Source organism: Penicillium maclennaniae (assembly GCF_028827695.1).
Source record: "Penicillium maclennaniae strain IBT 15551 chromosome Unknown utg000004l:1.0-3007600.0:1.0-3009580.0, whole genome shotgun sequence".
Taxonomy (NCBI): domain Eukaryota; kingdom Fungi; phylum Ascomycota; class Eurotiomycetes; order Eurotiales; family Aspergillaceae; genus Penicillium; species Penicillium maclennaniae.
This window is the reverse complement of record NW_026623216.1, coordinates 1,495,354-1,522,634: the sequence shown is the minus strand read 5'-3', so window position 1 is coordinate 1,522,634 and position 27,281 is coordinate 1,495,354. Positions and strand designations below refer to the sequence as shown.

The window sequence follows — 27,281 nt, the reverse complement described above, 5'->3', positions numbered from 1 at the left end:
TAATACACGGTAAAAGTACCGTCAAATGCTGGAGGTGAATGGAACCGAGCGATTGTCTTCAGGTCTGTCCCAGCCTCACTTTCGAAGTCAGGTCATAGAGATGCAGACTCATTAATTGCATTTCTAGAATTCACTAGCTAACCAGAGATTCCCAATTAGGATCGTTCTCGCGCTTCATCCGAACGGGTGGACCGAGCGTCCACGAGTGACGCTCTCACAATTTTGAAACGCCCTAGGATGAGGAATCATATGCAGGCGAACCATTCAAATCCATTTCCATCAGGGACTCCCAGGGAGGATGGTGGTTTAGAAATTCTCCGACTTTCACGAGTGTCTATGTCAATAACAGGTGGGCAGAATTGCAATAACGGCGTGAGGGTTGACAGGCCCCCTCAAGTCGTTCAACAGGGCGCTAATTCGATAATTCGATTCTGGAGTGACAACGCATCGGCTCCACCAGGCGCACAAGTACATGAGGGGATTCCATAGTGTCCATAGTCCTGAGGACTCTTGGGGGACAACTTCTCTATAGGTGCCATGTAGGGTAATAGGGTCGAAAGTAAAGAGAGCACGAGGTCGGTAATCAAGGTGTGAAGGTTTACGTATCACAACCCACAATTCCGGGCACAACTTTCCCCCCCAAAAAGATAAAAAAAGATAAAAAAAGAAAGAGGATGTTCGAGTGTTCGGGCCGTGCATGACAGTGCATGCCCCTGGGCCCAGAACTCATTTAGTGATAGGCGCCTGCATCACCGTTCACCGCCGCCCAGGGCAACAAAATTCCCTGTTCCCCCCTGGCCTTAGAATGTCTCATGTTTCGTGCGTAGCTTCTCCTTCCCCAGTCATTGTCTGCTTTTTGTCGCTCTTTTGAAACTGCTTAATGTCCCTTTAACGCTCCTTCACGCTCTTTTCATGGCCTGCTACGTTTGACACGATCTTTAATTGACCCCTCTCGATGATTCTTTAATCGTCTGACATTCTTTTGGAACGCATTTTCGGCCATCTAGAACTTCTGTCTTCCCAAGTCTTGAGGGCTCGACTCGAACCCCAGGGCGAACATTCCTTACATCGATCTATCCAATCCAGGAAAAACAAAAACAACTCTTTTCATTACGATTGACATCACTTATATTGTTAGATTGTGGGCGGCGCTCGGCCTCGAGTGCACTTTTCATTCTTTTAGTCCTTACTGCCTTCTTCGACCATGATCTAATTTGACATCGTCAACATGCCTTCACACGTTCAGTCACACTCGCCTCCCCCGCGGAGGCGGAGAGCTTTGCAAGAGCGCACTTCAGCACACAACAATGAGAGATCACCAACTCGGTCTTTGCGCATGGTCAGCGAGCAGGAGGACGTTGACTTCTACACTGCCACCCCGTTTCCAACCAAGGTAGAACAGATTCTGCTGCCAATTCCCGGCAAAGGACAGCAGCAATATCCGCAAGAGTACATCTCAGATACCGGGTTCAGCTATGCCGATACTCCCGGACCGTCCACATCGACATGGTCCTCGCCAACCTTCAGTGCTGGTGCGGAGAGTAGCGCGCGCGCCCATTCGGTGGTCGACAGCTGGGACATTTCCTCGACCATTGACCCCGGTAATTCGCCGCCGGGGATGTGGGATGATGATCCACTGTCCAGCAAATCATCACTGCCAGAGATCTCCTCGGGCAAAGCACCCGACTACGGCTCAGAGCCTTCCGAGGCCGAGTTCTCAGACGACGAGATGCTTGTATTACCCACCGCCACGCCCACCATCAAGGCCGTGCTGTCTGAACCACCCACATCACCCAAATCGGCGAGCTCAGAGGAGGATGAGTCTTGGATCAATTCGAGCCCTAATGTCCAGCGGATTGGAGCGCCTTCCAGCCCGAACTTTGTCACACTGGATAATTCCAGTGTGAACTTCCTTTCCTCAGGGACCTCTCATTCTCATGAGTCAGACCCTCGCTCCAATTCCCTCTCCTCGTACGGAACGGTGGTGAGGCACCCTGGTGGTGTGCCATGGATCCACATGGCTTCATCAACTGAGCGTTTCAATGGGAGTACACCTTCTTTCCATTCAAGCCCACCCCTGCGGTCTATGACATCGTTTCGCTCTGTATCCAATGGACCTTCCGGAAGCCGGTCGCGCTCTGCGACATCTTCCTCGCGCAGCCTGCGCTCTGTATCTGATATTCAAGCGGCCATTGACAGCGGGATTCCTATACAATACCCGCGTATCCGTGCTCCATCTTCAAGTTCGCGAGCAGAATCGTCCATGTCTAGTGAGCGTGATTTTACACCTGGCCCTGCGTCGGGTCGCTGGAACCCGCATTTGCCAAGAGTATCATCTGTTTGGGATGATGAAGAGCTTTCCAACGAGCCAATTCCTCGCGAGACGTCTAGCGCAGAGATCTCGGAACCGTCTGCTCCAGCCCGTGCCGCTCTGAGCCAGAACAAGACAACTTCATCCATCTGGCTCGTCCAAGACGCGGACGAAGATGAGCACTTGGACAGCCTGACCAACCTTCCATCTCACCCTTCATTCCCACATAGCTTGTCCTCGGGGTCCAAGCGCAGTAATAGCACGCGAAGCATGAAACGCCCGCGAACCAGCTCAAGCAACTTATTCCAAATCATCCCAACCTGGGCCAAGGTCTACTACTGTGCAGATGCTCTCGGTCTGAACTCTGCTTTGTCCATTTTTGATCAAAGCCGGCCGTCTTCAGCGCGTCCCGGTACAGGGAATTCCAGTGTTTTCAATCTGATGCCCACGCCGCTCAACATTCCGCGACCGTGTTCACCAGAGAGACCTCGATCACCGCAACGACCCGTGTCACCACAACAATTAACACCTGAGGAACAACCTGGATCGCCAGAAATGGACGCACCGCCTCGCCCTCGCGCACCCGACCGTGTTCATTTCCTCCAGAAGCGGATCGATAGCGACCCTCGCGATCCTCGCGCCCACTGGGTCCCGACCCCCGTGCCCGACGAGTATGAAGTCTCTGGTGGTCCCCGTCATCGCCTGCGACACAGCTGGTCCCCACACCTGTACCATGACAAACGCAGCATGCAGCATTCTACTAGTGTATGGACATGCCCTTCTATGGACTCCACAACAGAGCCTGTCTTCGGACGGAGGAACATCCAAGTTTACTCTTTCGTGTTAGGGTTCATCTTCCCTCTGGCTTGGATGGTTGCCTCTTTCCTCCCTCTTCCGCCCAAGCCCAAGATGGGCCCGGAAATGCTGGAATCCGATGACGACGTGGAGATGGTACTTGAGTCGCAGCTTGTAGATTTGCAGCAGCGACGCTACGACAACGCCCGATGGTGGAGAAACATTAATCGCTGGATGATCCCGCTTGGAGTCGTGATCATCGTAATTATTGTGAGTCACATCAACCCCGCCTGTCGCTAAACTACACATCTAACAAAACATAGATCACATTGGCTGCCATTAGCACAACTACAGGCTTCTAATACCCCCACTCTGCTCTGACCAACTCTTACAAAAAAACCTCTCACTGCCTTGCCTACACCCACGACTTGGACAAATCAACTCTCCTTCAATGGATCATTGGGACTTGTTTCCTCACCATGACTACAGTTCCATCTCACTTCATTTTCAATTCAGATTCCCATGACACAATCCGTCTTGGTTCCATATTATTCCCACGCTCGAGACCATCTTTATCTCCAGAGCGATTTGTCACTTTCTTCACTTTCTTTGCATATTTTGACACGACTGCACGATATGACTGTACGCACCACATAATATCCCCATCTGTTTCTCATTCACCGTCACTTGACGGTATTTCTTCCCGGTTCACATTTGCACCCCATCCACGCTTTTCATCTTGATTGTTGGAACCTTTGATTTTCCTGGCACTGAACGATGTATCTCTACGCATCTGCCTTGATCTTTGTCTGATAAATTTGAGCTTGAATATGTCCATCTCACTTGCATATCTTCTCAGTGTACCATTCTATGCAGCAATATCAACCTTATCCCAAGATAAAACCTACATTCTTTTGTGTCCTACTGTACCCCATCATATTCCCTGAAGAAGCAGACGCTTAGAGGCCAGAGGACTCTCTCGTCACTCAAGAACAGAAACCTTCTTATGTTTAAAAGAATTACACTCTCAACGGATAACATGATTGCAGACTGTACTAGCTGTCGAAGAAAAAGTCAAGCCTCTTGTTTCCCTCATCCAAGGTCGTCTCCAGATATGTGGCCTTCCCATTGACGCCTTTTCCAGTTATTCCTCGCCACATCGTCACATTTCGCCAAGGCATAGACCAAGATGGTAGCAACATCGATGGCAACAAGCTGTCCATTCCCACGATGATAGAGTGGGTTGTCGTCACTGCGATAGATGTTGGAAGAAGCGATCCCGACAACTAGATGGTAAGATTGTACAGTGCAGCACTGATAGCTCGGGTCCGAACCGAATTGCTCATTCGAGAACACCATCCAACCTAGGCAGCATGTGGAGGATGGCCAGCCGAGCAAGACAATTGTCACATCGTAGAGACCCCATTCGGTTAAGTTTCCAGCTGATGTATAGAGGACGATTAGAAGTGGTAAGGACCACACCTGTGTCAACAGACCAATCAGGGAGATTTGGTGAATTCGCTCTGTCAGTTCGGTGACGAGAAGAAGGTTGATAGATGCAAAGACAGTCACCTGGATAATAAGTAGGGTTGTTTGAAAAGTGCTGAATCCAATGGCCTTCAAGGACAGAGTGAGGTATGTCTTCGGGGAAGACGTAGGAATCTCATATAGCATGCCGATGACATAAACAGGCCACAGATCATAGTCTTTCGGACTTTTCCACAAACATAGACAAAGGAAAGAGCTTGACGATTATGCATGTCTCCCTTTGAGGGATCATTGCGCAGAACTCGGTTCACAATGATGATCTCCTCCCGCTCTGAGAAAGGAGCCCTTCGGTTTCCACCAAGTCTTCGTCTGCGTCGGCCCCAGGACGAGGAACAGAAAACCGAGAATTCCAATCATCAAGACTAATTAAAGCCTTGATGAGGAACAACCACCTCCATCCCTCCTTTCCATCAATACCTCGCATATGTAGCACTCCATAAGCAATAAATGAAGCAACGACACCAGACATAGAATCCGTAAACCAGAATAGTGCCAGTGTCAGTAGCATCTCCGTCTTCTTATAGAAATAAGACAAATCAAGAATCGAATCGGGAATGAATTCACCCATAAGAAAGCCCCAACAGAAATCGACATGCAAAGAAACCCGCCCGATTCAATATGAATCGAGGTTCTGGAGCTTCAGCTTCGGCGAGAGTCGCGCTGTCTTCGTCTTTGAAGACTTGAACCTCGTCGGTGTTTGGGGGAAATGGACTTTAAGGGACTTTTGGTTTCCATATTTGATATATATAAATCACACCGGTCTGGCAGAACCTTCGAGGTAATGTTTTAACGCCAACGGGTAAAACAGTACAGTAATGTCTCTCCATTCTTCTACAATGAGACCCTGGCGCTATGAGGTGATGTACATGAGCAAAGTCTCGCATCAGACAATTCCAGGCTGACACAATAGCCTCCCAAGGCGAAGCTTCTAATTGGAGAAGCTTTTTCTCTCCGCATATTAATTTCCTATTTACCGATGAAATCGCATCATCCGAGAAAGATAAAGATCACGTTCGAAGCCCATGCTTGATGGATATAGTAGTTTCCGAGAGCGGCTTAGGCCATGTGTAAATGACACCCTCTTCACTATACTATATGTGGTCCGAGTCTGCGTCAATTGAATGGTGATTGTTTGACGTCTGGCTATCAAGGACTTTAGTGATAATTCACAGCGGTACAAGTATCACCGCAATCTCGCATGGCGACTAGATTTCCCCTTTGCGGCTGATCTATACGGCTCATTGTCGTGGGAAGATATTCGAAACTCGAACGAGAGTGATAACACGATTGGGGGAAGGAAATTGAAAGATTACTTTTTCCGAGCCCCGGAAGAGCTATACGATCTAGTGCAAGATCCAAATAAGGTACATAATCTGGTTCAAGATTCGGATTATGCCGAGGTTCTGGATAGACTGAGAACGAAGCTTGAGCTTTGGCGGCGAAGGACAGAGAGGATCCGTGGTTGTATCGCGATGGTGTTTCGGTCTAGTTTGTTCGGTACCATTTACCTGGGTTGAATATTCTGGATAGGCTGGATTTTGATGCTGAAAGGCCGGGAAATCGGGATGGTGCTGTCTATGCGAATGGGGCTTGGGGGCCGGAGGTGGAGGATGAGAGTTCAGAGTGATCCTTCATGGGAAGAAGAATGTATGCATTGAGCATAGGCTGCTGCGGACAACCATTGATATACTCGTAGAAGTAGGTAGCTTCACAGAGGATAACAGGATACTAACTATCGATGTTAAAAAAATCAAAAAAAATTCGTTCCCTTCGTGGTACTGGGAAAATTAAACCGAGAAAAAAAAATAAAAGACGCAGTCTTGAGTGAAACGTCACGAACCGCCATAGCCGTCTATACAAGCCTTCGCATCTATCAAACCTACAACTTGCGACCGATCTTATGCTCGACGGCAATATTCAGTTCCTCCCCAGTGGGCATGGTGACGACACTACCGCGGCGACGACGAGACTCAATCTCGGACTTGACCTCTTGGACGGCCTCGTCAAAGTCGCGCTCGGGGTCGTTGGGCAGACCCAGAGTTGTCGGTGGGATAGTATCTGTGCTGGCGGATCGAGTCATGTGGGGACGACTGCGGCGCTTCATCTGGCTAATCAGGTAGGCCTTTGCAGGGGAGGCGAAGAAGACGATGGAGGAGAACGTGCCAACAATACCGTAGTAGTACACTCGGGACCAGACGGTCACGGAGTCACTAAAGCTAAGCAGAACGAACGGCAGAACAGTGAAGGCCAAGATAAACTGCGTGGCAACCCAGCTGAGGATATCGTAGTATCGTTTGTAGGGCGTCGGCTTGCTGCCGTCCGGAGTGAGGAAGAAGGGACGAACATGGCGACGGAAGTCTAATTTTTGTTAATTAAGAAAAGCAATGGAGAACTTAAGAAAGTGAAACATACTCTTTGCGGCAGTCTGAATGAACGAACCCAGGACGAAGGTCATGTAATAACCCGGATAGAAACCGTGCCAGAGCGCGCTCGTGGCAAAAGTGGCCATACTGGCACGGAAACCAGGCTTCTTGCCCTTGGGGGTAACACGCAAGTAGATGTAGTTGCGCAGCCAGTGGTTAGTGTTCTTATTCCAGCTTCCGAGGTAGGCGTGCGAGTTTTGGGCAGTCTCCAGACGCCAGGGATCAACATTCTCCAGGCGGTTCCAGAAGACCTTACCGGACTTGCCATCAAAGCCATTGTACCCCATGCCAGACAGAATACATGCGCCCTCGGTGAGAGACCAGACACCGTAATACTTCAGACGGGTGGAGAATCCAACCATGTAGACAATCCAGATGCGACGGGGGAAAGCATAGTCCATGAACGAGTCCGACAGGACAAAGTCTGTGGTGTACCGGGAGCCGAGCTGTAGAAATAGAAAGATCCAGCCCAGACCAACGATAGCCTTCTTGAGAGCAGGGGTTCCGCTACGGGGGATCTTGCGCTTCTTCTTGGTGGGCGGGACCTTGGACGGATCCGTGTCCGGCGGAACTTCAAATAGACTGGTGTCGAGCCAGCGACGATAGTCAACATACTCGAAGGAAGGACCGGCGAACAGCGACGGGAAGAACAAGACGTAGCCCGCATAGTTGGCGATACTGGGAAACTCGGTGATAGCCGAGTATTTCTGCGAATCAGAGAGCTGATCCTGGGGCTTGCGGCCATCATGAATATTCCAGCAGAAAGAGCTCAGCTTCATCACGAGAACCATCTGAGCTCCCGTGATGTCGACCACCTGAGCATCGTCGAGGATCTGGCGATGGATATGGCTGATTGACATGTGACCCATGAGGAACAGGAAGCCGATCCAAGGCATCAACGAGCCGTCCACGTAGTAGGCAATCGCGTAAGTGCCGACAGCACTGTAGAGAAGTGTTCGCAGTCCATCCCACAGGTCGAACAGCCCCACGATGTAGAAGAGCGAGACACCGATGATGAACGCATTCTTTTTCCAAGGTTGCGCGTCGGGAATGCGCTTCAGCAGGGCGGCCAGCGGGTAGGAGAGCAGGAAGGATGCGATCAGCTTGACTGAAATAAGTGTTAGGAGCTTGCGAAGCTATATTATCGAGGGGCGAACGTACGCTCATCCACGGACGCGCCGGTCAGCTGCGCCGGGTAGTTGAACACTGCGGGCATCAATTTTTGGGTCGAGCTTCATGAGGGAAAGAGAACACTCACAGTGATCTATATAGGGCAACATACTGCCGAACTAGCAGATAACTTGAATTCCGAAGAATCACCACATTCACGCTGAAGGAAAGGAAGGGAAGAAGGAAGATGGGGTCAACGAGACGGCAGAAGTAGAGTCATGTGGAAAGCGGACTCTCAACATTCAACAACTTCACTTCTCCACCTGCTCCCCACGGGACAGAACACTCTATCTCCAACACTCAAGCATTACATAGCTCGCCGCGGGCTTTATCACAATGGACGTTGTCGCGGCCGTCTCGGGCTATGTCTCCAAGATGGTGACGGCCGGCGAGTCCGCATCAGGGTCAACCAAGATGAAGATCCTGTTGCTTGACAGTGAGACAGTACGAGCTGCGCGACCCTGACACGATATTGGCCATGATAGCTAATCCCTTCCTTGCAGGTCCCGATTGTCTCGACCGCCATCACTCAATCTGCCCTCCTCAATCATGAAGTCTACCTTATTGACCGCCTCGATAACACCGCGCGCGAGAAGATGCGACATCTGCGATGCCTATGTTTCGTGCGCCCATCTCCAAGCTCAATCCAGCTGCTTGTCGACGAGCTCCGAGAACCCAAATATGGCGAATACCACATCTACCTGAGTAACATGATTCGCAAGTCGTCCCTCGAGCGGCTTGCCGAGGCCGACAGCCACGAGGTCGTGCACACTGTGCAGGAACAATTCGCCGATTTCCTCGTGATCAACCCCGATCTCTGTTCTATGGGCATGGGATTCCCACTGTCCCGACTGTGGAGCCATTCGCCAGATCTCTGGAACCCCGACTCCTTACAAAGAGCTACTGAGGGTGTTCTAGCACTATTGCTGTCGCTGAAGAAAAACCCTCTGATTCGGTACGAGAAGAACAGTCTTCTGGCTCGGAAACTTGCGACTGAGGTTCGTTACCATATCACACAGGAGGAGCAGCTGTTTAATTTCCGCCGGACGGATACGCCGCCAATCCTCCTCATCCTAGATCGCCGCGACGATCCCATCACCCCGCTGCTGACGCAATGGACATATCAAGCCATGGTGCACGAGTTGCTCGGAATCAATAATGGAAGAGTGGACTTACAGGACGTCCCAGAGATCAGGCCGGAGCTTAAAGAGATCGTGCTGGCCCAGGATCAAGATCCATTCTTCAAGAAGAACATGTACCAGAACTTTGGTGATCTGGGCCAGAATATTAAGGAATACGTGGAACAGTACCAAACCAAGACACAAAGCAGTATGAATATTGAGTCAATTGCCGACATGAAACGATTCGTGGAGGATTATCCAGAGTTCCGCAAGCTTTCGGGCAACGTCAGCAAGCACGTTACCCTTGTTGGTGAATTAAGTCGGCGAGTCGGTGAGGACAACCTCCTCGATGTGAGCGAGTTGGAGCAAAGCTTAGCCTGCAACGATAATCACGCCAATGATTTGAAGGTATGTCGGACCCTTTCCTGGTAAATGTTTCCCGGTTAATGATCTAAATTTCAGTCACTGCAACGACTCATTGCAGTTCCCAACGTGCCTACGGATAACAAGCTGCGCTTGGTAGCTTTGTACGCTCTTCGCTACGAGCAACAATCAAACAACGCCCTGCCCATTTTGCTGGACTTGCTGGTGACGGCAGGAAACGTGCCTTCCAATAAAGTCAACATTATCCCCAAGCTGCTCGCGTATCACCACTCTCTCCAGGCCCCGCCTGTTGCCGGTGGATTCACTGATCTCTTCGAATCGACCTCTTTCTTCTCCGGCGCTCGAGATCGTTTTAAGGGTCTCAAGGGTGTTGAAAATGTCTACACCCAACACTCACCCCGTCTAGAGGTGACCCTCCAGAACCTCATCAAGGGTCGTCTGAAGGAACTGCAATATCCTTTCTTGGAAGGCAGTGGAAACACGCGGGACAAGCCGCAGGATATAATTATCTTCATGGTCGGTGGCGTGACCTACGAGGAGGCCAAGATGGTGGCCCAGGTGAATGCCAGCTCCCCGGGCGTACGAGTCGTCCTGGGCGGCACCTCTGTTCATAATAGCACGACGTTCCTGGAAGAAGTTGACGACGCTGTCGGCAGCTGGCCAGAGCCGAGTCCCTCGACAGCTGCAGGACGGCTGCGACGGGAGGTTGGGCGGTAATTGGCTTAGGCATTCATATCGGAAAATGTCATTATCAGAAAACTTTGAAACATGACCAGCTTCAGTCCCGTGTAGAATGTACGAAGTAACAGGGCGGACGTGATAAGATCGTTTAGTTCGGATGTCATAGTGGGTCACCCCGGACAAAATGCGGAGGGGATTTGAATCTCCCCTCTTCAACCACCATGGATCAGACCTCTCCCTCCAGGGGAGGGCCATCCTCCCCAGCGGCCTCTCGCGAACCGCGATTACATCTCCCTTCAACTACCGACCCTCCTGGCCCGCAGAATCCCCCCAAGCCACTCGTTTGGCTCGTACGCACTTCCCCCACTTCCCTTGCGTGCTTGCGCAAATCACCCTATAGCTGGAATTTCACTGACAACGACTCTTACTAGATCTTCGGCGCAACAGGGCACATGGGCCGCTCACTCGTCAAAAATGCCTTATCCCACAATGACCTCGTCGCCGCTGTAGGTCGCACCTACGAAAACAGCCCTGAGGCCATGAAAGATCTCGAAGATGAGCACAAGAATTGTCTCGGCCTCCTATGCGACGTGCGAGCCCGCGAGACCGTGAAAAACGTAATCGATCAGACAATCGCGCGGTTTGGGCGCATCGATGTGATCGCCAATTGCTCCGGATACGGCGTGATCGGGGCTTGCGAGGACCAAGACGAGTTTGACATTCGGAATCAGTTTGAGACCAACTTCACCGGCACATTGAACATGATTCAACTGTCATTGCCGCATTTCCGCGAGCGAAGAGCTGGGCGGTATCTTATCTTCAGCTCCACGTCTGGTGCACTGGGCGTGCCGGGGCCAGGACCTTATTGTGCGTCGAAGTATGCTGTTGAGGGGTTGATGGAGAGTATGCTCTACGAAGTCGACAGTTTCAATATCAAGGGCACGCTTGTTGAGCCAGGACATATGCGCCGGGATGATACCGGGGACTTAGTCTCGCCCTCTGTGATGGCTGCTGACCCCACCGAACATAATCTGTCGTCACCGCTGCCTTTGTACGGCCACTTTCTGGTGAAACCGCCTAGCGAACCATATAGTTCATCCACATCTCCAGCCGCACACGCCCGGCGTATGCTGATGTGGCTTGGAGATAAGCAGCCTGCGTCCGCGGTGAAGGCAGCCCATCTGGTCTGGGAGCTTGGGCACTGCTCGTATCCACCATTGAGGCTCATCCTGGGAACGTATGCTGTTGAGAGTATTCGAGACCGATTGAAGTGCATTATTGAGGAGATTGAGGATTGGAAATATCTCAGTTTCCCGCTGGGAGAGACGCAACCTGCGTCTAGTCGTGGTCGAGAATCTACACAGGGTCGAGAATCTACACAGCCGGAAGGGAACGATGTTGCTGAATGATTTGTCTTTGAGAACATCAGTATTGGCATGGCCCAATTCTTTGCTAGTTTTGACCATTTTTATCTCTAGAAGCTGTCTACCCTGTTGCTTTTCGGCAAGCGATTCGCAAGTTGGCTCGCACTCTATCGTCGGAAACTCAAGTCGCGCGAATCAGAACTTCAAGTCAAACGAACCACTTTTCACAGAGACGGCGGGCTCCTGCGAAGTTCTTACCAGTCGGCTCAAGCAGGATCCATCCACAGTCCAAAGCAGTTCCTCTATAAGACCGCGTAGAAAAGGACCTGGAACGTTCAGATAACATTTGCGGAAAGACTCTTGCCACTTAGATTCCACAAACCAGATATACAATGTAGCATCTAATTAAAAATGAAGCAGATCCGTCATCCTAGACTTGGAAAATAATTCAGTATGTATCACGCTAGAACTATGTACCAAAGATAAACAAAAATGTACAAACCACCGCTAGGGTATGCCCATTACCCATGAGACTAGACTCGGAAATTAAGCAGACCATGACAAAAAGCCACGGGAATCTATGAAACAGAAGAGAGACATGAACATAACAGCCTTAGGCCCAAGCGATTCAATCATGAGCATCAATAACACAAGTCTCCTTCGCATGCCAGACGCGCCGTCGTCGCACTACATCCGCGCCAAAGGTATCCATTATACTATCGTCGTGACGACTGGTGTCATCTTCTCCTCTCTTGTGATCGTCGAAAGAGCGCAAAAGACGCGCTTCCTCAATACTTGCACCAATCTCATATTCTCCGCGGCATAGCACTGTTACACCGATGGTAGCTTGGGTAGATCCGCCGCTTGGGAGGATCGGTAGAGACTGCTGCAACATGCCCGTCCACGCTAGTCGACGAGTGAGGTCCAGCGCAATGTTACTAGGTTGGTGTCGTAAGCTGGGTTGAAGGCGGAGGAGAGGGTGGATGGGACGAGAGGAGCGGTTGCGGACGTTGACGGATACAGTTAGGAGGTCGTCTGTCTTAGCGCGGAAGCGATGGCGGCCGGTCTGGACGATGGGGGAGTTTTGCGTAGTGGTAGAATGTGAGGTGAGAGAGAAATTCATCTCGACATCTTCGAGACGCATGGCTTCCACCATGCGGGTGTTCAGACGGATGTTTCGGAGGTCGATGGATCCCTCGCGACCTGAGGTGGGTTCCCTCCAGCCTCCTACGACTCTTTTAAGGAGTTCTTCGCGGAACCAAAAGGCTTCTCTAGACGCAGCCTCAGCTTCGAAGGATAGCTTGTTGGCGCTGACGACGAATTGTCGTCGAGTACCGGTGTTGACGACCGGGATTGAGGCATGCGGGTTGTCCACATAGACGCGGGGGAAGTACTAGGACGAAGCGAGAGATCTGGCCGGGCTGAAGACTCCCACCAACAGAATAACGGCCTTCATTTTCGGTAGTCGATGTAGGAGACTGGGGAGACGAGACGTCGATAATGGAATTTTCGCTAACTTGTAGCCAAACGGAGAGTGGGTTTGGCCAGGCATTGCGAAGATCGAGTAGAACCACACAGTGGTCAGGTCCATAGGCGCCCTTGCCGAGGCGAGCAAGAACCTGAGAGAACGGATCATTTTCTGTAGTGGATAGAGGGGAGTCCGAATTCTGTGGCGCATCCGACGGCCTATCGATGTTATTCTTCCAAGCGAAATCGCCACCAAATGGAAGAATATCACAGCGAGCAACTTCCACGCTCGCATTGACCGTGACAGTTAACGGAACGAACAACTGCCGAGTGTAGAATACGTCAGGGAGGTCAGCCTGCTTGGCTCCCAAGTACGAGTAGTCGATCTGCACCGTCGTATCTTGCAGACCAGGCTTGCCAAGTACATCGACGGTGAATGTAGCCCTTTCTTTGGGTGGAATGAAGCAATCGCTCGATTCGGGTCCTTCGCGGCGCCACCTAAGGGCCGGTTGAGTGGCAAGCTTCAGCTCCAGTTCATAGATCTCGACTGGTAGTAAGTCTCTGTTCCTCAAAGCCGCTTGAAGTTGTCTGGTGGTAGAATCTTGGAAGGTGAATAAGACGAAGTCCACAGGACACGAGGACGTGTTTTGAAGCGTGATCTCAAAGGACTTGATCTCTCCCTCGAGAACCATCAAGGCTGACTGCGAAAGTGACATTGACTCGATCACAAGAGACGGCTGTTTGCCGATGACCTTGACCTGGCATGTTTCCGCCTCAGGTCCCTTCTTAGCCTGAACCTTCCCATCTTTCGAAGTAGTCGAGCTCCAGGATACCGGACGTTCGTTGAGAGGTTTCTTTGATTCCAGCCCTGTCCGTTTGAACTTGACCTCGGGTTCGGGTTTCCAAAGAGATTTAAAGATAGGGAATTTACGAATCCTGCAATTCCGTACTTGAACAATGCATCCGGTAATGTTGAGGTCTCCTTGCTCGTGCGCCGTGCCGAGGACAATGACATCCTGCAAAGAAAGGGGAGGGAGAGTGATATTTTCTGCGACGGCATCAAACGAGACACCCTCATTTTCCAGTCGCAGATGTTCGATTTCAATTTCAAACTCGTAGGGATTCTGGAGAGTGACCTTGAATGAAGCAGCCTCATCAGCCACAGTGAGCATCTCCATAGCTTTACTGCTGGGTTTGGCAAATGGGTTGTAAAGGAAGGGGTCTTTCTTTGACTTTTCCGAGCTCGTTGTAACAGCGTCAAGTTCGATCTTGGATCGGCGAACGGGCCGTCGTGGATCCGGCAACGCAAGCAATTGAATATCGCGCACAAGAAAATCATCCCAATACTCTGCGGCCATATTTGATGCTCCTAGTCGATTAGCGGCTCCAACAGTCCGCTTGATGTTGTTCAACAGACGAATTTGTTCGTCTGGTGGCAGATATGGCGGCACTTGTTTGACATCAGACAGCATCAAATCACCCCGGATGGTCTGCAAGAGCTCGACAGTGAAGCGAAGTACACCATCAAAATCTGGCAGAGCTTCACAGCAATTGATACATGCTTTCAAAACATCAATCTTCAAGTTAAGGTCGCCGTATCTGTCCAGAACAACATGACGGAAAGACCGTTCTGCGATACCAGCAACCGAGTCATAGACTGGGCATTCCCCAGATGCGGACGAATAGCTCTGACGCTTCTCCCACTCGTAGAAAGCTGATGGTTGAACTCCGTAAATCTCACCCACTGTAGCAAGAAGAAGACGGACGCTTGCTTCCATGTTCCCGGGACCGACATCAAGAGCATTGACATCAAATGCGGTATCACTGAGAGAAGCTAGACCGGCAGCTGGGTGAATTCCCACTTCTGCGGCGCCGATCTTTCTTGCTTGTACCAAACTAGGCACCATAACAGAAAGAAGCTCACGCATAAGGAAAGCTTTTTTCCGCGGAAGATCTAAGGTATTGAGAACGGAAACGGCACCCACAATTATAGGAACAGCATCAGTAGCAGGCAGATCTGCGCCGGGAGCAAGTGGTAGAGCGCGGAACAAGAAGTTTGCGATTTCAGACTTCCGAAGCAAGACAGTTCCGCGCGGAAGCTCAGGTTGGTGGAGAGGAATCAAGGGCTCATTCATCACAATGTGTTGAAGAGCGTTATCATCAAGAGCGCCGTCTCGAATACGAGCTGAAACCAACAACCTGGATAGTCGAATGACGGTTTCAGAGAAGATGAGCTGAGGAAGAGGCTCATCAGTGATATTGGCAGCCCGGTTGTAGAGGTTCAAGATGGTATTGGACAGATCCGGTAACAAATTGGCCAAGTTTTGGAGTGATATAATCCGGTTTCCAGGGGTAGCCGGAGAAGCAATTGAGTCCCGGTGCGATTTGGAAGACTTGTCGGCCACTGGATAAAGGACAGATGGGATTGTGAAATCCATCCCCGCCCACCCCATCATGAGAAGACAAAGAAGAATGGACTCCAACGCTTTGCCATGCCAAACATAATCACTACCTGCTCGAGCATTGTTCGTTGCCTCTATCAATTCTTTCAGGGCATCTGGCCATCTTCCTGCCAGCAGGAAAAGAGTACCGATAACCACCCCAGCCCGGCCCTTGATACGATTCTTAGTCCTATCAGTAGCACTCAGCCCACTGACAGACAGTCGATCTCGACTATGCTCCTTCGGCGAGGTAACTGAAGGGCTTTTGGTGCCAGAATTGGTACGCGACAGATGGATTGATCGGGTGATTTCGTCAAATGTGGTCGGTGTCTCTTCACTCGGAGCTGGAGAGCTAGCGTTGGAGCTCAACGGGGTGTCCGGTGCACCGCCATTGGGATTAGATGGCATTTGTGCTGGTAATGTCATACGGTTCAGTAACCGGTCTACCGGCCTGGGTCGTAGTTCGGGATTGCGATGAGGACCCCAGGATGAGACTTTAGGCGAGTCAATCGAGGGTATACTCTGGATGGTTCTCGCGAACTCGTCTAATTCCGAAAGCAAAATCGAGGTAATATCACATAGAACCGTCTTCATCGTGGTGGCTTTCGAGGCTTGCGGGCTAGGAACCCAAAGCACATTGTCTGGTCCATTTGTGAGCCTCTCGAGATTATCATAGTCAAAGACTAGGAGTTGGTTCACGAGTGCTCGTGGATTTCTCTCCTTCACCCCATCCAGCTCCTCCAGTAATTGATCAAGACCCTCCGGTGTAGGGTGCCTCTGCTTCTCGTCGGAGCCTTTGGGAAGTTCCGTCCCATCGGCGATGGCAATTATGACCAGTGGCTCTCTGTATATCTCAAACGGGAACAGCTCAAGATGCGAAGTTGGGGGAACAGAGAAGGACAGATCGTAGAGAATCATTCCGGTGGGAAACGCAAGCGGAGAGAACATATCTGTGGAGCAGTATAGGTTAAATTAACGCAATCTACTTCAAAACAGCTACTTGTCACTATCGCGAGTAGGAATATACGTACTTCGGTTTGGCCGGGCATCGGGACTGATGTCCCCTAGCCGCACAACGTTCTCGGCCTGAAGTCTGGCGGCAAAGCTCAAAAATCGCGAGCGCCTGATCTTTCCAATTGGCAGCAAGAGCGCTCTGAGGCGTACGGGCGCAATGGGAGACAATGAGTCGACCCCCATCCTGTCATGCGACTGGAGCCCAACTTGACGATATCCGCAACCACGACAACCTAACGGTTTCCAAGTTCGCCCGGAAAGCGGGCAACACGGCGGGGAATCGATTCAGAGGAACGGTAACGACAGGACCAGCCGCAAAAAGGAGTGAAAAAGAGCTCTAGGGATTGCAATTCACGAAGCTCCTGAAGCGATGGGAAACATGCTGACTAAGATCGCTGATCTAAGCCGCCGATAAGGACTCTAATCGATAAGGTTGGCCTGCGCATCACCGATGGCTCGGAGCCCATCTCTTCTGTTTACTCTGCCGATCTTGTTTTCCATCCATGATTGCGGCCTTTAATTGAGGTCTAATACTGTCTTTCGCTTGATACCCCGTGTCTGCATCACTTGGCGCGTGGAAGGCCCACCTCACGTTATGCTATAGGCAACTGCGTTTCTACACACTCCGATACATCTTCTGATTCGAACACAACCACACACTAGACCTATATGATATAGACGGTGCCATGGCTATGAATATTGACTTTAGCGCGCTCAAAGCGCGGACTATGGGATCAGGTGCTGACGAGGAAGCTGTCACAGTGGACACTAGGGGACTGATCTCTAAGGTTCTCGCTCGGTATTCAGGAAAATGGTGGGTTGGTTCGGTGATAAAGATGGCGGGCAGACGCTGACAACCACACAGGACTGTCTTGCGAGAGATGATTCAAAACGCTGCTGATGCCGCTGCGACCAAAGTAACCATCAAATTCGAGACTTTGCCCTCCACGACAGTACCGTCTCCGTCCTCGACAGACCAAACGGCACTGCTCAAGCATACCATTTCCAACCATACCCTGAGTCGCCTCTTAATCTCAAACAACGGCCTTCCATTCAGTGAGAAAGACTGGGCTCGTTTAAAGCGCATCGCAGATGGAAACCCAGACGAGACAAAGATTGGTGCATTTGGTGTTGGTTTCTACAGTGTCTTTGATGACTGTGAGGAGCCATTCGTGTCATCGGGTAATCAGGCCATGGCCTTCTACTGGAAAGGCAATGGGCTTTTCACTCGAAGACTAGACCTAGGTGAAACCTCGAACAAAGACACAACATTTGTGCTGGATTACCGAAACGATTCCTCGCCCGTTCCATCTCTTATGTCGCTATGCCAATTTCTGTCAAGTAGCTTGACATTCGTTGCCTTGGAAGAAATAGAGCTGTTGTTGGATGACTGGAGTCTCTTGCGCCTTCGCAAAAAGAGAGCTCCAGGTGTCAATGTTCCAATTCCGAGAGACATCGAAACCAAAACCGCAGAAGGCCTGATGAAAGTTGCCGGGGTTACCCAAGAGATTGCACAGGTTGATGCAGCTTGGATGCGGATTGTGGAGTGGAATCCTAATGCAAGCTTATTCCGCCTCGACAATCTTCGGGACACGACAAGTTCTCTGCGCAGCTTCTTCTCCAAGTTCACAGCCCAACCCGAGAAACAATCACAGATCCAGAAAACAGAGCGTTTCGATGAGCCGAGCAACATGACCACCATGCAAACGGCGACCGTTTTCTTGCATATCAATACTGCGTCTATAGTGCCTTCGATCGGCTCTTCTCTCAGCAAGGAACTTGAGCGCGCGACACGAAAGCCACCACCCAAAAAAGCCACGATTGCGATTTTGACTCCATCTTACGATGCCAATGTTACGACAGGGGTTGCTGCGTCTCAATCTGAGGTTCTTGCTTCCATCCTCCCCACGAAATCTGGAAGAGTCTTCATTGGATTCCCGACTGCGCAGACTACAGGTCTCAACGCCCATGTGTCTGCGCCATCTGTCATCCCCACGGTCGAGCGTGAAAGCATCGATTTGAATACCCGCTACATCAGCAAATGGAATCTTGAGATGTTGCGAGCAGTTGGTGTGGTCTGCCGGATTGCTTGGTCCGCAGAAATGGCCACTATTAAATCCAAATTAGCCGCCACTGTTGGACCTTCCCGCACGAAAATTCGAAAAGAAGATATCGTCGATGTTCTTCCGGAAGCTATACATACTGCCAACCAGTTCGTATTCCGTGAATCCACGCCATCGTCTGTCCTAGGTCAAACGATCGAAGATGCCTTCTGGATGTGCAACAAAAACGCATCTATCGAGATCTTGTCCACTTGTGGCGTGATCCCCAGTCACCAGACTCGCATTGCGCCCAAAGATCTCAGCTTCATGGACTCGATTCCTGCCTTGCCAGAAGAATTTGTACTAAACGCTAAGGCGTTTGTCCAAAGGCTGACAGAGTTCGGGCTGGTCACGGAAATTACTGTTTCGGACATTAAGCGCGAATTAGAGGCGAGCACATTACGTCCAAACCAGATTGTTGAATTTCTCACATGGCTGGGCCGAAAGACCGTCATGGGACAACTTGACCGACTTTCAATTCAAAGCCTTCTTCGGGTTGCAGTCGCGAATGATGAAGAAAAGGATGGTCAACCTTCTCGGCTCATTATTTTTGCTGATATCACCAGTTTCCTAAATCCTCAACGCGTTCCAGCTGACTTGCCAGTGCCGGCAGCGGTGATGCCCTTCCATTTTACTAAAGCCCTGAGCAAGCAGGAGCTCGAGGCATTGGGATGGGGCGAGCTACAGGTTGTTCCCTGGCTGCGCTGGCTTGTTGATAATGCCGGGGATCGGAGCCTTCTGACCGCAGATCAGGACATCACAAAGAGCGCCGCTTTTGCTGGGCAGGTTCTACCTGTTTTGTCAAAGCAATGGGAGACCCTAAGCTCAACGTCAAAGCAAACTATTGTCAGTATACTGCAACCACAAACTGTCATTCCAACAAAAATTGGCATGAAACAGCCTCCTCAGACATACTTCGCCACGGTCCGGCTATTTGATGACCTTCCCGTGGTCCATGGCCTGAATGGTGTCAAAGAGAAACTACTACTGGCACTCGGAGTTCGCAAAACTGTTGAGCTAGGTGTGATCTTTGATCGACTCATCAATGCCCCGCAGTCTGGAGATGCAAAGGGCCCGCCTGCGAGAAAATGGAATCATGTGGATCTCATCCGATATCTCACTTCAGTTCGCGAAGACATTCCCGCAAACGACATTCATAGACTCAAGGAAACAGAGATATGTACCGCCGAAAACAGGAAAGGTGACCGGCTTCCACCGAGTGGTCGCTTTAAGATTGCTCAGCTGTACGAGCCAAAAGATGTGTTCCGAGCATTGGACCTTCCCGTCATTGAATGGCCTGGGATATACAACAGTGCTAGTAACGAGGGCAAGTTTCTCTCAATGATGGGCTTGAAGAGCTATCCATCCGGATCGGATCTTGTCCGGCTTATGGTACAAAGTGATGCTCAGAAAGACTTCGCTCTCAAGAACAAAGCATTGTCATACTTTATTGCCGAGTATCATGCCAATAATTACAGCACATATGATATTGGTGCCGTTGGGGTAGCCTTCCTCCCAATCGAGGGCTTGGAAGCTGTCAGTGCGCCAAAGGACTGTTTCACAGACGATGGTGCGTCTTTGTTTGGGTTTAACATTCTCAAGAGAGATCTACATCGCCATGCTTCGAAGCTGGGTGTCAAGCCTCATCCTCCTATGAAGGATTGCATTCAGATTCTCATTCGCCAGCCTCCAAAGACACAAGGAGATGCTAGAACGACCTTCAAATACCTGGCGAGCAGGGCCTCGGATCTAAGTCCACAGGATATTGAGCGGGTTAGCAGTTCCCCAATCATTCCCATTACCGAGAGAAGCCACTCAGAGAAAGGGTCGAAAACTCGATTTGTTTCACCGAAGCTATGCTATCTAGGCGACGGAGAAGACTACAAGGATATATTCGACTTTGTAGATTTTGGACAGGAGGCCAACTTCTTCCTTTTGGCCGTTGGGTCGAGAAGAGAGCCTACTAAAACAGAAATTGCTCGAATGCTGGTGAGGGAGCCTGCTCGCATCTCCGCCGCCTTCCAAAGTTCCGACAAATATCTCATGCTTTTAAGAACTTTGGCGGAGCACCTCCCGGTCCTGAAAAAGGATAAAGACCTTTTCAGCGATATGAAGAGGGCGAAATTCCTTTTGGCGAGTCGAGATATTCCACCTCGAGTGACAGGTCACAATGGCAAAGAGAAATCCTCGGAAAAGGACATTGCAGACCTAGATGAAGACCTCGACATTCGAGAGTGGAGTCTTTCGTCCGCGAAAGATACTGTCGTTGTGGATGACTTTCAGAGCTTCAACCTTTTCAAGGAACATATTCTTGCTGCACCGCAGGAAGAAATTCTGGAAAATTTTTACGCCGCCCTTGGTGCGGTGCCCTTGAGCAGTTTAGTTGAGGAACAAGCACGATTTGGGGGTGTGGCAAACGATCAGATAATGGGCGTCAAATTACACAAAATGATCCTCGAACGTGCGCGACTATTCTTGCATGATCAACCCGCGGATTCCATTCAGCATGGAACTCGGTGGCTGGAGCACAGCTTTAGCGTGCAAGTGGTTAATTCCATAAGCCTAACGCGTTCTCTCAAGGGCCGACGGGTGTCTCACACACAAAAGCGCAACGCTATCGTGGCCCGCCTGTCTAGCAACTATGGCTTGTGTATCGGTCCAGGCAGATACGATCTCTACGAGATCAGTCAATCCCTAGTCCATCTTATTTTGAAGCGACCTAAACTCCATTCGACGCTTACCCTGGAGATGCTATTGAAAACGGACCTATTGGAGCTCCGTGCTCGAGGTTACAATGTGGAGCGAATCCTCAGGCAGAAGGCCCAAGAGGCTCGGATTGCCGAGGACAAGCGACAGAAGCAGATGGAGGAGGAGAGACGTGAACTCCAAGAAAGAGAGGCTGCATGGGCAGAGACCCAAGCCCAACGAGCCAAAGAGGAAAGGACCGAGTCAAAACCTGAGCCGAGATCACAGTCATCCATGCCAGGCGTCTTCCCCGAATCGCCTAATGGCAAAGGCTCCGCGGATGAAACTCATACCGTACCGCCCGAATCAGTTATGCCAGAAAGGGCTCCTCGGGGTTTATTTGCCAACTTGAGTAAACGGTTTGGATTGGATCAAAAACACTCGAACACGGGCGAACAGTCTCGCTCTCTGCTACCGGGTACTTCAACGCCGCCTCCTCCGCCCCGTATTCCTCAAACGATCCACAAAATCTTCGCCCGGAGCAGACTGTCAATTCTAACTCCCCGCATCGATTGCATCAGGAGCTTCTCTCTGCTGTCCAAGCTTGTCGCGCTCACGGATCATCGGATGTTTACAGCCGGCCTGAGACGAACCAAATTCAAGAGAGCAAGTCGTACTGTGACGAGCGACCAAGCCATGATCTGGAATTTGCTGCAACACTTCCGAGTGGTGTCAATGTATTGTTCGTCAGATCCGTCACTGAACGATCCTCCTTCCTGGCCAATAACCGAGCAGGGTTCAATCTCTTTGCCTCGATCATTTTGGAGTGTGGCTCGATCTTCTCAATGCGTGCAGACAGCCTGAGCATCTTCTACGACCCAGGTGGCAAGACCATTGCCTTCAACCGGGCGGGTAGTATCTTCTGCAACTATTTCTACTTCCAGCAGCTGCATGAGCAGCCACTGCTCCGGAGTACCATCCCCGATCGCAAAGATGCCATTGTATATTGGTGGGTGATTCTCTGCCACGAATTAGCACATAACCTTGTTGGCGACCATAGCTCAGCGCACAGCTATTATACGGAAAGCTTCGTGGCCCAATATTTCCCCAAGGTTGCCGCTAAACTGGCGACTTTGCCCGGCCCCGCAACTCCCGCTGTGTGATCTTCTCATTGTGGCACATCTTCTATCTCATACCAATTTGGCCCATAACGACCATATCGAATACCCAGTCTCTCAGCAGATAGATTACCAGAACATATAGAACATCTAGAACGTCCAGAACCATTGAAAGAAAAGCGTCGCCACCCGAAGTGGCTCCGTCCGATTTCCGGCTGTACCCGCTTTTTTCCTTGCCTTTCAACCTTAATTTTTTTTTTCTTTCACCTCCATCACAATGCATTTGTCCCTTTAGATACTAGATCTGACATACTATGCGGCACTAACATTCCCTATCTGTCTTCATCCGCGGCAACGGGAACAAAGACGTGGGTATATCGCCACTCGCCTCTCGACACTCGACACTCGACACTCGACACCTGAACGATCAATGAGCTCGGGAATCTCGAAAATCGAAAAGAGAACAAATAATTCCCCGAATCTCACGCAGTGTGCTTGGTAGCATTGCTCATTATCAATTTGCACTGTCAAAATACCGTCCTGCTGATTTCAGCTCACTATGGCGCCATTATTGGGCGGCTGGGAGGAGGACGGGTCGGAGAGCGCCCAGTCAAGCAAGACCTTGAAGAGTATTCTCTACGTTGATGCATACGACTCATTCTCGTACAACGTCGTTGCGATGCTGGAAGAGACTCTTGGCGTTAAAGTCACAGTGATGACCATCGACTCCAGCTGGCCAGATGGAAACATGCACGAATTTCTACCCCACTATGAAGCCATTGTGCTGGGCCCTGGACCGGGAAACCCCAACTTGCCCAAAGATGTTGGCATCATGCGTGATATATGGAATCTCCAGGGCTCCGAACTGCTCCCAGTGTTCGGCATCTGTCTTGGCTTTCAAAGCTTATGTCTGCATCATGGTGTGCCTATCGACCGTCTTCCGTATCCTCTCCATGGCCAGGTGAGGCATATCTCAACGAATTCGAAGGATATTTTTGAGGGCCTTCCATCTATTGAAGTGACGCTCTACCACTCTCTCTATGCCAATTTGGACACTTTGAGTCATTCGCAGCGCCTATCGTCGGACCAGCTCGAATTTCTAGCGTGGTTATCGCTTGAACCAATTTCTGGCTCGGCTAGTGAGATCCCAATGGCGGTGCGCCATCGTCAAAAACCATTCTGGGGTGTTCAATTTCACCCTGAATCGTGCAAGTCGGAGAAAGATGCTTGCAAGTCTTTACTACAGAATTGGTGGCGGATGGCTCTTACCTTCAACAAGGTTGTCGGGCGCGGGGGCTATCGGACTCTTTCTGAAACCGTCATCAGTCCTCATTATGATATGAGCGCTTTCCCAGATGTCGCCTACGAGATGCTGAAATGGAGTGAGGCGACTGGGGCTATTTCTGCACACCGGTCTCTGGGGCGAGGTCTGACTCCGGAGGCTGTCAGTGAGATTTTTAACAAGCCCGGAGCCCCAACTGTGCTGTTCCAGTCTAATGGGCGGTACAGCATTATATCGATCCCGAGTCCGGGGTCATGGAGACTCGAATACAGTGTCGAGAGCCAGCAGCTGAGTCTTTGTCAGTTGCATGGTGAGCACAAAGCTATCGAGAAGAGGCTCACTGTGACCCAGCTCTGGGATGCGCTGCGGTATTTGATGGATATGAAAAAGGTCAATTCTGGTAGCCCGGAATCTCCGTTCTGGGGCGGGTTTCTCGGGTACTTTTCCTACGAATTGGGTCTTGCGTGTCTCCCTCACCCCAAGGGATCAGATCACGTCTCCGCTTCATGTGAACATTCATCTAGGAGTACATCGACTCATTCTTCGGAGAATCCTGCAGATGTCAGCTTGCTATGGTGTGACAGGAGCATCGTTATCGACAATATTACTGGCAACACCATCATTCAGTCTATTCGCGAGCCCGATGACCTGCCGTCTGGTTGGCTTGATGAGACATTGAAGTCTTTAGAGGCGCATTCACGCAACTCTCAAGCCGACCAAGAAGCGGATGCCCATTTTTTGAACTCCATCCTCCGCGATGCGAAGATTGTATTCCCAGAGGAAGCCACTTACAAACGACAGATTGAGTCTTGCAAAGCAGAACTGGCAGCCGGAGAATCATATGAGCTGTGTCTCACCTCCGAGACATCCATCACCTTGCCGACCCCGGCATCGGAGGAAGATCTTATTGCATTCCCTTGGAAACTATACAAGAAACTGAGGAAATATAACCCGGCCGCGTTCAGTGCATTTGCAGACTTGGGACACACAAAGATTGTCAGCAGTAGTCCAGAATGCTTCCTCAATTGGGATCGAGAGTCTACTTTGGAGATGAAACCGATGAAGGGCACTGTCCGGAAGACACCCGAGATGACCATGGAGAAGGCTCGCGAGATTCTGGGCTCGACAAAAGAAATGGCCGAGAACCTGATGATCGCTGATCTCATTCGCCACGATCTGTATGGTATCTGTGGATCTGGCGGTGTCCACGTCGAGAAATTGTTGGAAGTTGAGGACCACGGTCGAGTCTACCAGATGATTACCCATGTCAAGGGTGTTGTTAACCCCGATCACACTGGCTTCGCTGTTCGACACATGCCTCAGTTGAAGTCTTCCAACATGGCTGTTCATGGTCTCACGGCTCTTCAGCGGTGCCTGCCCCCGGGGTCTATGACTGGCGCACCAAAGGAGCGCTCGTGTATGCATCTCCAAAACATCGAGGACAGGAAGCGTAGCATCTACTCCGGCGTCATGGGCTACCTAGATCTGGGCGGTGGTGGCAGCTTCTCGGTTCTGATTCGCACAGCATTTACTTGTACTACCGAGCCGCAAGGTCAACAACAAACTTGGAGGATCGGTGCTGGTGGCGCAGTCACCACCCTCAGTACGGCTGAGGGTGAATGGCAGGAGATGTTGACAAAGCTGCGCACGGTCTGCAATGTCTTCGCTCCGTCTGAAAGTGAAGAGGCTAGCCGGTCACCATGATTCGCATTTCTTCTTATATATCGCAAATCCTCACTACAGGCACAGCTCGTTGTATCTTCAACAATAGAACAATGAGCTGGAGTGAAGAGTTTCATTCAACATTAGCATTGGAGTTGGGGGGTTTTATGTACATTAGACAATGAAGCTAAAGATAAAAGATAGATCGATGCAAACAACCAAAACATCACTTTTCTCCGCCTTCACATCTACCCTTCTACTGTCTCCAACTATTTTCTTTCTCTAAGTCTCCCTCATTTCGAAAGTGACCCTGTTACAGCTGGTCTGAATTTGGGAATTATATTTTCGGAGATCTCAGAATGGCCAGCCATGAAGCGATGGAGGAAATCCTCTGGCGGTCTCCCCCGCACGTCCAGATGATGGGGGGTTTCCTACATTCCAACAACAGTCAGTCCGCTGCCATTGACCCGTGAAACCAGGCTGAACTCCGTTACAGTTTTGTTTTACTTCGCCGAATCCCCTTTCTTTGACCCTACCTCGAACAATGCCTCGCTAGCCATTCAAGCCAACTACAATGAAGCCTTCCGCCATTTCGTTGAGACGCGCGAAGCTTTCGAAGCTCGCTTGAAGACTATGCAAGGCCTGGAATTTATTGTCGCATATGATCCTCTACAAGCCGCTGCGCAGTCTGACACTCGCTTTGCGCATGAGCCGTCCAACGTCTGGGTGATCCGGAAGCAGAACCGGCGGAAGCGCAATGGCATGGACGACGAGGTGTCAGTGATCTCCACTTACTTCGTTGTTGGTGATTGCATCTACATGGCTCCATCAGTTGCCAGTGTCGTGGGAAACCGAATTGTAAGCCCCTCCCCCCTTCCCCCACCATATCGCAATTGTTTCACAAAGCACTCACAATTTCTCCTACAGCTATCAGCCGTTACATCCCTATCACGACTGATGAAGACTGCGTCAACGCTGCCCTCCTTTACACCGTCTTACGGACACACATACATGCCACCGATGGCCCGCGCCATAGAGCCCGGCCCTCAAGCCTCGCAACAAAGCAAAGAAAACACCCCCATGCCCGACGTCCCACCCTCCTCCACCGCCGACACCCAAGCATCCGCCAAAGCAGGCCTCGGCATAGTCACTACGAGCACGAACACCAGCTTTCAGGACACTCGAAGCCTGGGCGAGGCGTTCAATTTATTTACACAGTATGGAGACGAATTCATGGACGAGAATCCACTGGTCGGTGAGCCCGGCTCATTCATCATGTCACGCGCTGGTGAAAACGACCGTGCAATCGGTGCATCTCAGGCCGCGCTCAGGACTGGACCAGGTGTCACGGCCAATACACCTGGCCCGGCTGGACGTTCCTCTACGCCGCAGGTTAGGGTGGACACGCCTGGGAAAGCGTCGGACAGGGGCAATTCGCCGCCGAGCTCGGGAGAGAATAAGGGGCAGCGCAAGAAGAACCGGATTGCGAGCTAATAAGACCCGCATCTATGATACCCATTTTTCTACCAAGTCTATGACACATGTGGGCGAGCATTTTGCTGGTTTCATGCTGGTGTTTCTGGAGTTTAGCATGAACATACTAGGAATTGGAATCTTGAGGAATATGACCAGAGCAACGCCGGCTGCTCATTCTCAAGTTGAAAGCGAGAAGAGAATCAAAATCGCAACCACCTTCAGACTGGTGTAACCGTA

General features: G+C 50.7%; 9 protein-coding genes across 9 annotated transcripts; 6 read left to right on the top strand and 3 right to left on the bottom strand.

Annotated features, from left to right (window-relative positions):
* Positions 1–1,228: 1,228 nt before the first annotated feature.
* On the top strand, positions 1,229–3,468 carry N7477_004752 (putative serine-rich protein; the record flags this gene model as incomplete). Its single annotated transcript, XM_056966415.1, has 2 exons — positions 1,229–3,376; positions 3,430–3,468. The coding sequence occupies 2 exons, from the start codon at positions 1,229–1,231 to the stop codon at positions 3,466–3,468; spliced, it is 2,187 nt and encodes a 728-aa protein (XP_056823196.1).
* Positions 3,469–4,198: 730 nt separating this feature from the next.
* N7477_004751 (major facilitator superfamily domain-containing protein) lies at positions 4,199–4,780 on the bottom strand (the record flags this gene model as incomplete). Its single annotated transcript, XM_056966414.1, has 1 exon — positions 4,199–4,780. One exon carries the CDS (start codon positions 4,778–4,780, stop codon positions 4,199–4,201), a length of 582 nt encoding a protein of 193 aa, XP_056823195.1.
* Positions 4,781–6,533: 1,753 nt separating this feature from the next.
* N7477_004750 (lysophospholipid acyltransferase) lies at positions 6,534–8,357 on the bottom strand (the record flags this gene model as incomplete). The annotated part of the gene is made up of 4 exons (XM_056966413.1): positions 6,534–7,012; positions 7,067–8,185; positions 8,239–8,283; positions 8,336–8,357. The coding sequence occupies 4 exons, from the start codon at positions 8,355–8,357 to the stop codon at positions 6,534–6,536; spliced, it is 1,665 nt and encodes a 554-aa protein (XP_056823194.1).
* Positions 8,358–8,583: 226 nt separating this feature from the next.
* N7477_004749 (Sec1 family protein) lies at positions 8,584–10,469 on the top strand (the record flags this gene model as incomplete). The annotated part of the gene is made up of 3 exons (XM_056966412.1): positions 8,584–8,691; positions 8,751–9,776; positions 9,831–10,469. The coding sequence occupies 3 exons, from the start codon at positions 8,584–8,586 to the stop codon at positions 10,467–10,469; spliced, it is 1,773 nt and encodes a 590-aa protein (XP_056823193.1).
* A 416-nt stretch (positions 10,470–10,885) lies between these two features.
* On the top strand, positions 10,886–11,842 carry N7477_004748 (uncharacterized protein; the record flags this gene model as incomplete). The annotated part of the gene is made up of 1 exon (XM_056966411.1): positions 10,886–11,842. The coding sequence occupies one exon, from the start codon at positions 10,886–10,888 to the stop codon at positions 11,840–11,842; it is 957 nt and encodes a 318-aa protein (XP_056823192.1).
* A 583-nt stretch (positions 11,843–12,425) lies between these two features.
* Positions 12,426–16,902, bottom strand: N7477_004747 (TRAPPII-specific subunit TRS120; the record flags this gene model as incomplete). Its single annotated transcript, XM_056966410.1, has 3 exons — positions 12,426–13,190; positions 13,237–16,655; positions 16,737–16,902. 3 exons carry the CDS (start codon positions 16,900–16,902, stop codon positions 12,426–12,428), a joined length of 4,350 nt encoding a protein of 1,449 aa, XP_056823191.1.
* A 503-nt stretch (positions 16,903–17,405) lies between these two features.
* On the top strand, positions 17,406–22,669 carry N7477_004746 (histidine kinase-like ATPase domain-containing protein; the record flags this gene model as incomplete). Its single annotated transcript, XM_056966409.1, has 3 exons — positions 17,406–17,533; positions 17,585–21,918; positions 21,966–22,669. 3 exons carry the CDS (start codon positions 17,406–17,408, stop codon positions 22,667–22,669), a joined length of 5,166 nt encoding a protein of 1,721 aa, XP_056823190.1.
* A 514-nt stretch (positions 22,670–23,183) lies between these two features.
* Positions 23,184–25,610, top strand: pabA (aminodeoxychorismate synthase pabA; the record flags this gene model as incomplete). Its single annotated transcript, XM_056966408.1, has 1 exon — positions 23,184–25,610. One exon carries the CDS (start codon positions 23,184–23,186, stop codon positions 25,608–25,610), a length of 2,427 nt encoding a protein of 808 aa, XP_056823189.1.
* Positions 25,611–25,927: 317 nt separating this feature from the next.
* med6 (mediator complex subunit MED6) lies at positions 25,928–27,062 on the top strand (the record flags this gene model as incomplete). Its single annotated transcript, XM_056966407.1, has 3 exons — positions 25,928–26,015; positions 26,065–26,426; positions 26,496–27,062. The coding sequence occupies 3 exons, from the start codon at positions 25,928–25,930 to the stop codon at positions 27,060–27,062; spliced, it is 1,017 nt and encodes a 338-aa protein (XP_056823188.1).
* Between the last annotated feature and the right edge of the window lie 219 nt (positions 27,063–27,281).